The 12,956-nt window shown below is 33.3% G+C and overlaps 1 protein-coding gene across 1 annotated transcript; it reads right to left on the bottom strand.

Annotated features, from left to right (window-relative positions):
- Positions 1 to 9,111: 9,111 nt before the first annotated feature.
- LOC140009930 (uncharacterized) lies at positions 9,112 to 9,945 on the bottom strand. Its single transcript, XM_072056274.1, has 2 exons — positions 9,330 to 9,945; positions 9,112 to 9,212 (listed from the first exon to the last, which is right to left on the bottom strand). The coding sequence occupies exons 1-2, from the start codon at positions 9,943 to 9,945 to the stop codon at positions 9,112 to 9,114; spliced, it is 717 nt and encodes a 238-aa protein (XP_071912375.1).
- Between the last annotated feature and the right edge of the window lie 3,011 nt (positions 9,946 to 12,956).

The raw sequence follows: 12,956 nt of genomic DNA, 5'->3' as shown, positions 1-12,956 counted from the left end.
TAGGCATAAATTCAACATCATTAGATATAGGAGGGTGTTCATATACCACTTACCAAGTAATCAAGAGAGAGGAAGATGTTGGACACCTTAAGTCTTCAAACAAACTTCACTAAACTACTTACTAGCACCCAAGGGAGAAATTTTATGGAGTAGAATCTAAGTTATGTGGTTGGTTTTGGAAGATTGAGTGAAATGGAAACTAGAAAGTTGAAGAATTTCTTTCTTCTTTGCTCAAGGAAGAATCGGCCATGAAGGAGAAGAAAATGGTGATTTTTGAGCAATTTTTCAAGATATTTACTCAATTTGGTCAAAAGTCAAAAGTGTGAATAGTTGCCAACAAAGTCCAACCAATGGTTGTGTGACACATGTCACTCCATTAATGCACTCTTATCACTTCTTTTCTCTCTCACATCAATCATATCACACACTCTACTTATCTCTTAACACCCGATAAATTTTTCACAGTATCCGAAACTGAACCTTATTGGCCGAATTTTTCCGAACTTTCCGCACTAGTGGGGCCCACATCCATAATCTATCCGTAATTTTTCAAAAACTACCCAATGCTAGAAAAAGCATCTAAAAACTATACTTACTCATAAAATCCACCAATAAAATATTCCTAGGCCAGAAAATGCAGAAAACATGCAGTTTAAGGGGAAAAACCCTAGGAAAATTATGAGGGAAAATACGGGTTCTCACATTCTTCCAAACCAATTCACAACCAACCTCACAACCACTAAACTAAGGGTTTTTATGGAGAAATTGGAAGTTTAAACGGTTGATTTACTAGATCCAAGCAAGAAATTGAAGAAACAAGTTGAGAGCTTTCTTTTCTTTTCTTGTTGAGAGAGAGTCAGCCAAGAGGAGCTAAAATGAAGAGATATTTTGATCAAAATTAGCTTTAAAAAGGTATAAATATCTTGGTCAAAAGTCCAAGGGTGAATTGGATGGTGACACTTGTCACCTTTTGGTTTAAAACTTATCTTTTTGTCTCTCCAATACTAATCCATATAGGTAACATCTAATTATCTCTTAGCACCTTGTAAAATAATATCACTTAATACAAAACTCCAACAAGTTATAAAAAATATATTGCATTTACCGCACTAGTGGGTCCCACGTCAATGTGGACTAACTTGTATCAAGGAAATGATTTGAAAACTATATTTACTTAAAAAAAATGTATACGAAATTAATATATTGAAGAAAGGCATAAAATTATAGACAAGGAACCAAAATAATGTCTAGAAAATATATAAAAATTCTCGGGTTCTCACACTCAATCTTTCGGGGCGTCACACATACTCATTTGCACACCTGCACTTTACACTCCCCCTCATTTGTACACGTGCACTTTTACACACCCATTTGTACACTTGCACTTGGCACTCGTTTTCACATTCAAAGACATTCTCACACACTCTCATTTTTTCTCATTACTACTCAAGCATTCATTTGCATTCATTCGTGAACTCTTTGAGGGTTTACCATGGGTTATCACAATTCATGTGATTAGGACCAATCGAGCCTCAAAAGAGACATTTTGTCCCTTTTGAACCACTCATTAGATTTAGGTCTGCATTCATATTAGACACATCCAAAATGCAATACATCTTTTGGGTAGAAATAAGAAAAATTATTACTAAATCACGCAACTAGCTTAGGCTAGGGTAAAAGGGTGCATTAGACTTCGTCTTTGCCTTCCCTTTTATCAACCGTGACCCCCGAACTCGTTTCTTTGATTTTTTTGGACTATGAGTCATCTAAAAAGTTTTTTTCTTCATTTTTTTAAAACTATTTTTTGGGTGACTTGATACACCCCACCTCAATACCAAGTGGCGACTCCTACTTTTCTAGTTAAAAACCTTTTTAGATTATCATTTTGGCCAAACTGTCACGTTTAAAAGTCCCACGGCCTTTCCCTTTATTTCTCACATTCACACACTTCACACTACACATTATGACTTCAAACTTTACTTTTTCTTTATTTTTTATCAAAAAATGGGGCGCGACACATAATACATAAAATAACACCTCCTTATTCACCGGAATATAATGGAGTAACTGAAAGGAAAAATAGGACACTAAAAGAAATGATGAATTCTATATTAGTTAGTTATCATGCTCTTAATAATTTGTGGGGGAGAAGTTATATTATCTGCATGTCACTTACGAAATAGAATTTCACATAAAAGAACTGTCATAACACCTTATGAGTTATGAAAAAATTATAAATCAAATTTAAAATATTTAAAAGTATGGGGATGTCTTGCTAAATTCTTATTGCCCAAACCTAAGAAAAGAAAATTATGTTCTAAGACTTTTGATTGTATGTTTATTGGATATGTTGAACATAGTGTTGTATATAGATTTCTTGTTTTAAGAAATGATGTGCTTGATTGTAATACAATTATTGAGACAAAGAATGTTGAGTTCTTTGAACAAATTTTTTCACTGTCTAATAAAATTTTTCATGCACTTGTAGAAATAAATAGAGAAACAACCTCTAATGAGGAATTGAGAAGGAGTAAAAGGCCAAGAAAACAATTTTCTTATAGAAATGATTTCAAACGTTTCTTGTTGATAATGATCCTGTAACTTATTCCGATAGCAAATTTTGGATAGAAACAATTAAAAACAAAATTGACTCTATTATGAAAATTAAAATTTGAATTTTGGTAGATTTATCTCTTGGTGCAAAACCTATTGGTTGCAAATGGATTTTTAAGAAAAGAAAAAATATAATCCTAATGGCTTGATAGAAAAATACAAAGCTCATTTAGTAGTAAAAGGATTTTCTCAAAAATGAAATATTGCTATTTTCACACATTTACACCAGTAACGAGAATTTCTTCCATTCGTATTTTATTTGCTTTGGGTTCTATCCATAAACTTTTTGTTCATCAGATGAATATTAAAACAACCATTTTAAATGGTGATTTAGAAGAAAAAAATTATATAATTTAAGCTGAGGTTATGTTGTATCTGGACAAGACAATAAGGTTTGTAAATTAGTTAAATTATGGTCTAAAACAATCTCTTAAATAGTGGTATGTGTTATGAAATAACAAAAAATGTGGATGTTCCTTTGTATTCCCAAGGGGATTAATTCATGATTTTATGGCTACATTATGTATAGAAGTTACATCCATAAATCTATACATGTAGTGGAGAAACCGTTTCATAAGTTTCTTCATATTATTATAGTAGTGGATGTTTAATAGGATTTATGTACCTTTAATCTTGTAGTCCCTATATATAGAGGTACATTGAGAACCTTTGGGGTGACTTTTGTATCTTGTTGAAATATAAGGATATCATTATCCCTTTCTCTACTTCTTTCTCTAATTCTTCTTCAATTCCTATTGTAGCATTTCATTTTATTAGTTTTATAACAGTATGAGAAATTTGATCAAGTTTTGATAAGGGAAGGATTTTCATCTGTGAAAGTGGATAAATGTATACATACTAAACTTGTAAATGATCAATATGTGATAATTAGCTTATATGTGGATGACATGTTTATATTTGGTACAAGTCTAGACATTATTAATAGAACTAAATATTCTTTATTTTCTAATTTTGATGTCAAAGATTTGGGTGAAGCAAAAATGATATTGGGTGTTAAAATTATAAGGAGAGGTGATAGTATAATATTGTCACAAGAACATTATATAGAAAGACTTCTTAAGAAGTTTGAAAACTTTAAAGTGACACATGTGAGCAACCCTTATGATGCTAACACTCAATTAAAGAAAAATAATGGTGGCTCAGTTGCTCAGTCTAAATATGCTCAGATTATTGAGAGTCTAATGCATTTGATGAACTTCACAAAACCTGATATAGTCTATGCAGTGTGTAGACTGAATAGATATAGTCACAATCCTAATAGTGAGCATTGGTTTGAATTGGTTAGACTAATAAAATATTTAATAGGTACCATGAATTATGACATCTTGCATTGTAGATTTTTCACTGTATTAGAGGAGTATAGTGATGCTAATTAGATCTCTGATTCAAATGAGACAAAATTCACTAGTGGTGATGTGTTCACACTTGGTGGTAGTGCAATAGCATGAAAATCAACCAGGCAGACAATCATTGTTAGATCAACTATGGAATTGGAGTTTATAGCCCTAGAAGTTGGTTGAATGGTTAAGAAATTGCTTAGTCAATATTCCTTCAACTAAGGATCTATTGCCTCCTGTGTCCATACACTGATTGTCAAATGACAATTGCTATTGCTAGAAACAAGTCCTATAATTGTAAAAGTCAACACATGAAATTAAAACATGATGTCGTAAAGCAGCTGCTTAGAGATAGAATAAATTCCATTGATTATGTGAAGTCAGAATTGAACATAGCCAATCCTCTGACTAAACCTGTAGGAAGAAAATTAATTCTTCAAACTATAAGGGAAATGGGACTGAGGCCAACAATTTGTTAATAAAGACGATAACACAACCTATGTGATTGGTAATCCTATGAAATTAGTTCACTTGGGTAATAACAAGTCAATATTGATTGTAAAGTAGGGGTGGGCAAAAAAATCCACTGATCCCAATCCGATCCAATCCAAAAAAAGGATATCCGATTTGATATTTCTTAATGGGGCAGATAAGGGTCAGGTACTAGTAAGAAATGGATATGGATACGGATTAGAAAAATAAAAATCCGCAGGTACCTGACTTGTAAAATATATTATACAAATATTAAAATATTAGGAGGCATTTTATAATTGTATAATTTTTAACCCTAAGTGTAAGTGAAGTGTAATTTCTTTTTTGGTTGCTTTTGTTTCTATAGAAATTTCAAGTTTGACAAAGGAGCATGCTGTATTTACATTGAAGATTGAAAGTTTGGGAAGTTGTTGAATGCTTGTTATCTTTGTGTTTGTTGTGTTATAGAAGGATGAACCTCTAGAGTCGTTGTTCACTATTTTAATTTGTATTTGTAGCTTAGGTTGTACTCAAAATTGTCATGAAACTTCATTTTGTCTATTAGATATTATAATTCTAATATGTACTAAATTTTTGAGATTGGCTTGATTGTTGGATGAAATGTGTGAGAATGTTGATTACAATATTGTGTGAGAATGTGTGAGAATTGTTGGATGATTGTTGGTTTGATTGTTTGGACTTTGGTTACAATATCTCTACCAATATTAATTGAAAAACAAGTTTTTTTTAATATTGAAAAATAGGTTGATATTAATTGAAAAGCAGTTTTTTATTTGAAAACATTTTTTTTGGGGGTCGATACCTTAGGACCCACGCCTTTTTTTTCGGGTATCCGAGAAGCGGATCTCAAAAACATTAGAAGTGGGTTAAGGCCGCAAAATAACATTAGGAGTGGTTAAGGTCGCAAAATGCCTGATCCGATATGTTAGAGTCGGATTAGCCAAATCATGTTAAGGGTGGATACTCGACTCGTGCCTACCCTTACTATAAAACACTTCAATTTAAGTCCCTCTTAAGATAAGTGCTTTGACTACTAGTAACTGGGAGGTTGAGTTTAAAACTCTTAATGAATTCATATCCTTTTAGAGAGGTGTATTTAGGGTGGTATATACTTGATGAGAGTGGATTGGGGCTACTCCTATAAAATTTTTGGTCGAAGTTTTAGACCTCTCATGAATAACCAGACAGGCACATGGCTTAAGAGTGCAAAACCACATTGAACAACAAGTAGTGGATTCCAATGTGGTTAATAAAATCTGTCATATAACTAGAATTGTTGGTTCATAGAAATTCATATTTCACCAATAATTATGTATGTCATATTTTCTTGATCTAAGTTTGGTTCAGTCCAAAAGACACCAAAGTAATTACATTGAATTTGAACAAATTTAGCAGTTTTTTTTATTCTCTTTTGTCTAAAATCTTTTGAAATAAGTGGGAGAATGTTGTAATATAATATGTATTTCAAAAGATTTTGTCTTGTGGATTAAGTTGGACTCTTTCAAAGCAAAAGGTTTTACTTAAAGAAAATGTGACTTTTATTCTATTATCCATGACAAATGTAAAACCTTTGATTGCTAACCGAATGGATAAAGTTTGACTTCATGAAATTTTTATTTGCTATCACATAAAGTTTTCACATTTGCTAAAGATTAGCAATAGACGGATTTTTCTAAAAGATAGCAACGTTCCAAGATTTCCTCAACGTCTTCATGGTTGTTGACCTCCTAAATGTTAGAAAATCGCCCGTTGTTCTGTTACAAAAAACTTAGCTTTCCAAAGATAATGTTTTTATCTGCAAGACAGACTGATAAGTTTTATTCCCCTATTTTTACTTATTAGCAACAACTAGCGGAATTATCAGGTCCTCAATGGTTTTTTCTTGAAGATAAAATTTTATCCATTTCTTAACGTTAGTTCCTGAGGTCTATAAATAGTTTTTCATCCTTCACAAGACAGAATACATCACTGAACTTTATAAATTCCTCCTCCTCCTCTTAGCACTCTATTCTCTCCACTTCCTCTACTGCTGAATTAAACTTTGTTGTTTCTAATCCTTCTTGCTATCAACAAGAAGATGTAAGGGTGGCAATTCTCAACACGATTCGAACTTAACATGAAATTAGTGGGTATAGGTTCACTATTCACAAGTTTGGATCAAATTCAGGTCAGACCCGAATGACCCACTAAGCAAATAGGTTCAATTCAGGTCTACACGGGTTGACTCATTTGACATGTCTGACCCGTTTAGTATGTAATTTTATAATTTAATTAATAAATTATAAAATAAATTTTAAAAATCTAACTAAGGTTATAAATTAGTATTACAAGAACAGAATTATGGATATTGTATGAAAATAAGGTATTTTATTTGTGAAAATGTCATAGTTTTGTTTTTATTCACGACTTTTTCTGTACAAAAAGGAAAACAAAAAAGTTACTATGGGATTGGGTTGCAATTTTCTATATTCTTATGGAAACTCAATTATAAAAAAAAACACCATACTACCAAAGTGAGAAGGTTGAAAAAATAAAAAGAAAGTTAAGTAAACGAGTTACTTAGGTCAGATTTTGGTAATCCGCAAAATTAATGAGTCATGTTCGGGTCAAGAAAGTTAACCCTTTAAATTTTTGGATCAAGTTCGGGTTTGAGTTGACGTGTTGTCTAGAATATCTAAGTCTCAACCCAACCCGCTAACCCGTGACCCAATTGCCACCCCTAAGAAGAAGGTTTGTTTAATCCTGAAAAAATATTTTAGTGTCTCTAAAATAGTTTTTTTAAGATAGTGCTATTTAACATGACTCAAGCATGCTCAAATTATGTCTTCAATCTTGTTAGCATTGTCCGGATTCTTTATCAACACTCAGATCTCCTCTTGCGAGGATGGATAATTGGAACACTTTTAAAAGTAGTTCTTGTTGGATCTAACCTTAATTCAATATTGGACTTATATATGAATAATTATGTGTTACAGATTATTAAATAAAGTTAAATCTAATTAAGGTGATCAATTATAGTTTGGACTTTAATGTATCTAATAGGATATGGGCCTTTAATGTGTTAAAATTTAAGAGTAATTTCTATTTTTATGATGGGCTAAAATAGGAATCTATTAGATAAGAAGAAAGTTATTCTCTATGCCACAGTTTAAAGATGTACCACAATTTAAAGATGTGTTCGAAGAGCTTAAATGGGAGAAATTACATGGTAGCATCCCCCTCGTACATCAAAAGCCTTTTCTTCATTCAAGTACAACATGCAATGATGACAAAAATGAAGAAGAAGAAGATGATTCACAACGCGAAAAAGACAAAGATCAAGACCAGAACCTAGTTCACAAGCAATTTACCTAAGTGATTTCAGAGAAAGCGAGTAAGCAGCTTCCAAAAAAAGGTAAAACAATGAAAACTCATCAAGATGTTAAACCAAATTCCCATGGTCACTTACAATCCCACAATTGTGGGGCACCCTCATGTGGATGATTTCGTTCGATTGATCTGGTATGTGTTTAGAATTCCATATTTTTCCATATGTGCTTATTATTGTTGATCCTTAGCTGTCTCTTTTGCTTTAACAGAGGTCAAGTTTGGCCCCCCTCTATTTCGCTGTACTCTTTTTCGATATAAATAAATTAAGAGATGGCGTCCCTACCCCAATTTGGGGCTTTGCCAAAAAAAAAAAAAATCTATAAACAGGGTTATGGTCTCGGAGTCACACATACTCTTATTGTCGTATATTTTTTTAAATACCATAAATAGTTCTTTTCTGTTATTCCATCGTCAAGAAAGATACCAGAGAGAAATTAAAGGGTTTTATCAAGGGATCAGCGAATACACGTTGATTCGAAAAGTCACCCCAAAATATCTAAGAATTTAAGTATCAGTTAGTCAACATGAATCTAAATACGCTTCTATGATTTTACTGTTAATTTATTGCTCAATAATCACCATAAATATTTTGGATTTAATAGGTGATAGTTTTCCCCAAAACTCAATATAAACAACCACTAACAAGTGGTATTAGAGCCACATATATGGTTGATTATTGCCAAAATAAGTTTGTGATTGTTTTTTTTGAATAATATCTGTCTATTTTTTGTGAAGAATCGGCCAATAAAAAAAGGTTTGCTTGTCCTAGAAGAATTGTCTATTTAATTATCTATAACTCTTTGATCAATTGTCTATAACTCTTTGAATTGTTTGTATTTAATTAGTTTATTTGGTATTTTGCCTGATTGTTCAATCTTATATGTCTCATGAATTCGGTTTTGGCTTGTTTCTTTTTTTTTTTTCAAGAATAAATATGCATACATTTATGTTAAGGAAATTAGGATTTCTCTAGTTTGAGTGAACCCAATAAAGTTAAACAACATATTTAAACCTGACAAAGCCCATAAATTTGGCCCACTAATTATATAATTTTATAAGACATTTATGGATTTTAAGAAACTTTTGGGTTTGAATGATAAATTTAGATCGAATTATGGACATGGACTTTTAGTCCAATAAATCTTGATCCATTTGACTGATTTAACCATATTTGACTAATTTGATCATAATTGACTTTTTTTTTCCTGAAACGATAATTGGTTTTATAGATGAACTTTAACTTTACAAAGTCGAGCAAAGGCTCGAAGGTGCTATACAATCAGTGCTCCATGCACTGAGGAAACCAAAATTCCTCATCTTGCAATATGCCTAACGCATAACCACTAATCCTGTCACTAAGATGATTAGAATCTTTCCTAACTAAACCAAAGGAGCACATGCAAAACAAGGACTTCAAATCATGAATATCCTCTAGTAAGGTGACCAAATGCATGTCCTAAGTTTTGCTGTTCAGAATAAGTTTGAGAACTTGCTTACTGTCCATCTGGATCTCAATCTTCCTCCACTCCTGCATTACAGCTTTACTCATCAAAAGTTTGACAGCTGCTATATCATCTATGAGCTGGTGGCCTGTGCTTCTATCATGCAACGCCCAACGTCTAACTGGTTCCTGGTTGTTCAAGGATATTATTATCCCTATTCCTATGTGGGGACTATTTTGCATCTTTTTTGTAGCAAGTCTCAATCTCAGTGTGTCTTTAGTCATTTCCTCATGTTGTGAAAATGTCACCCGAGTGCTAGTTTCTTCTATGCTCATTCGTGATGCCTTTGCTGTTGCTTCCACAAATTCCAGCCATTCCTCCTGAGCTTTTTGTACTGTCCTAATTGAGGGATTTTGGTTCCTATTGAATTCTTTGTCATTCCTACTCTTCCAGATTTGCCAGAGAATATTAGCAGTTAAGGATAGCTGCTCATTTCCTTCACTTCTTGATTTTGCTTCTGCAATGTTGGTCCACCATTTCCTGAAGTATCCCTGTTGATCCATCATTCCTTCCCATTGGATTGGGGCTAACCTCCACACTTGTTTGACATAACTGCAGTTAAGCAGTGCATGTTCAATTGTCTCACTCTCCTCACCACATAATCTGCACATTGAATCACCTTGCTTGGTCCTGTTAGTGATAAGTTGTCTAACTGGTAGTGCCTGGTTAAGGCACTTCCATAAAAAATCTTCACTTTTTGCTTAAATTTTAGCTTCCATAGATGTCTCCAATTCCTTTGGCATTGTTTACTCCAGCTTGTGCTCTCATCCTCCTTATCTGGCTTCCTACAGTCCTTCCTTTCTTGTAATAGCAACCTATATGCTGAACTAACTGAGTAGTTACCATCTGAGCCATAGATCCAAAAGTTACGATCTTCTCTCCCAGCTAAGCTTATAGGAATGCTCAGTATCATATCAGCCTCCTTGCTACTGAAGTATGTTGACCTTGGTTGATCAGTCCTTGGTTTTGATGATTAACAAACCAAAATGTAGATTTGGACTAATATTTTTATGTGAGAAGTTTGTTAGAAGAAGCAAAAACAGGACACTCATGTCGGACGTCCGAAGGAATCTGTCGGACGTCCGAAAGGATGAAGAACATTAAGAAGGAAATTCTGTCGGACACTCGTGAGGAAGCATCGGACGTCCGGATGGATCGGACGCACTCCTCGGACGCACATCGATCGTATCGGACGTCCTAAAAATTTCACGAAGATTTGATAACTCTCTGGACGACGTTCGGACACTGAAGCTCGGACGATAAAATTCCATCGGACGTCCGAACAACAACTTGACTGATTTTCGGACGATGGGATCGGACGATGACTAATCTGTCGGACGTCCGACAGGCCAACGGCTAGTTTCGACAGCATTTAATATTTGACCGTTGGAGAGCCTTTTGGAGCCATTTCTCACCTTCTATAAATACCCCAAAACACAAGAATACATGGACCGTTTTGCCAACACTATATACAAGCTTACAAGTGAGATCTTTGAGTAGAAATATTCTTTGTTGGTTGTATAAGGGGTTGGGAAAGTTGGGTTGTGAGGTTGCTCAAGTGAAGGTTACTCTCTAGGAGAAGTAAAACCTTGGTGAAGGTGAACCTATCATTTGGAGTGGTAAAACCTTGATAAAGGTTGCCTCACTTGTATAAAGTAGTTCTTAATTGAGTGGGTAAGCTTTCAATTGTAGCTAGTTGAGGGTTTACTTGGAGTGTAGTAATATTCCTTTGCTCAACCAAAGTATGTTTGGGGTGAGGAAGGAGTGAGCCTTCACTTGTACAAGTTGGTTAGCACTACCATCAATTGAAGAAGCTATTTGGTGGATTCAACTCCAAGTTTGGAAGTAGCTTGGGAGTTTGATTGGTTTGAATTTCTTTTACTTTACTGTTACTCTATTTTTGTGCTTTAAAATTGCTTATATTCTTTGTCATTGTATTTACTTGACTACTTGTCTGGTTGAGTATTTTGGTTGTATTTGGTTGCATCGGGGCTTACAAAGTACCTGAAGATTAGTTGTCTGTTCCACCTGACAATTAGATATTTTACGTATTTTTAGTGTGTTTTATTGGTTAGTTTTGGTGTGTTTTGTTTAGTTTTATAATTAATAAACTAGGATTCTAGTGAAAATATACATTTTAAGGTTAAAGTGTAAAAATTGCATTTTATGGATTTTTGTGGCAAAAACTTCATATTTTGTAGGTTTAATGATTTAATTATCAAATAGAATGCATTGAGAAGATAATTGGATGATTGATGATAGTTTAAAGTGATAAAAATAAAATATGAAGCGTAAAAGAGAAAATGCAATTTAAGGACAAAAGAATGCAAGAAAAGTCAGCTTTTGTAACCTATAGTATTTCGGCTATATCTTGAGCTAAATACATTGGATTGAATTGATTCTTGAACCATTTTGAAGCTAAAAGACATATCTAAATTTGATATGAAGATATCAAAATCAAATTCAGCCATTTTTATGGTCAAAATGTCAAAATACAGAAGTCAAAGTCTGTTGTTGAAAGCTGACAATAGAGCTCTGACTAGTCAGTGGTAATTTGATCATATCGCAGTCCACAGAGCTCCAAATGGGATGATTCTTGAGGCATTGGAAAAATAATTCAAAGTAAAACTGTCTTGTTTTACACAAGAGCTAATTTTACCTTAATCATAGAGAAAATTACAGTTGAATTGTCCAGATTCTGGTCAGAAATGGTTACTCTCCACTTGTGCAACTTGTTTCCTTCTTCAATAATTCACAGCTATTGATGAACATGTAACAACCAATTAGCAGCTGTAAAAGGGATGTTTCAAGTCTCATTTCCTGACTACATTTATCTATATATAGCCATAGACTTGCAAAATTCAAGAAAACTTTGGGAGGCTAGAGAAACTCCACAAAAATGTAGTTCTCACTAATTTTTCTTAGTTCAATTAGTTTAATAATTGAGTATAGAGTAGTGTAGTTCATCCTACTTGTTTATTAGCTCGACAAAGATGAAGATAGAGAAGAAGAAGATAAGGAAGAGCTCATGTGACAAGGATTACTTTTCCTTTCCAACTCTTTATCTTTTGTACTTGATTCTAAGTTTAGTTAATATACAAGTTTTGGATTTTATGTTTATTATGTGTTTCTAACTTTTATGCCTTGACTTTGGTTGAACTTTCTATAATTGTTAGTGTTTATTACTTGGTTATTTGATGCTATTACTTGAGCAAGTTATTTAGCACTTTAGATCTCTAAATCATGATTAATCTGGTACCATTAATTGTGATTATCTAAGGTGTTGTTTCAGCAATGAAAATTGAGATTTAACACTAGTTCAAGAAGTGCTAAACCTAGGGAGTACACTCACGAGAGTAGAGGTGCACTTATGTGATTTTGGTGATTAATTTCATGTAATTTCATTGAAGAATAAACTTGTAACTAATTTCATAACCATGAGAATATGTATGCATTAGTTATGAGTATAATTGATTCACTACGAAAGTAGGACTCACATGCATAAGGAAATTACACCATAACTAGCCAAGATAGTAGTATTCAATGATCCAAAAATAATATTTGCATGAGTAGTTAGGGATACCATAATCTAAGGAGCTTTCATTTGTTATTTTCTTACATA

The sequence above is a fragment of the Coffea arabica genome, chromosome 6e (genome assembly GCF_036785885.1).
Source record: "Coffea arabica cultivar ET-39 chromosome 6e, Coffea Arabica ET-39 HiFi, whole genome shotgun sequence".
NCBI lineage: Eukaryota > Viridiplantae > Streptophyta > Magnoliopsida > Gentianales > Rubiaceae > Coffea > Coffea arabica.
This window is presented reverse-complemented; position numbering and strand designations above follow the sequence as displayed.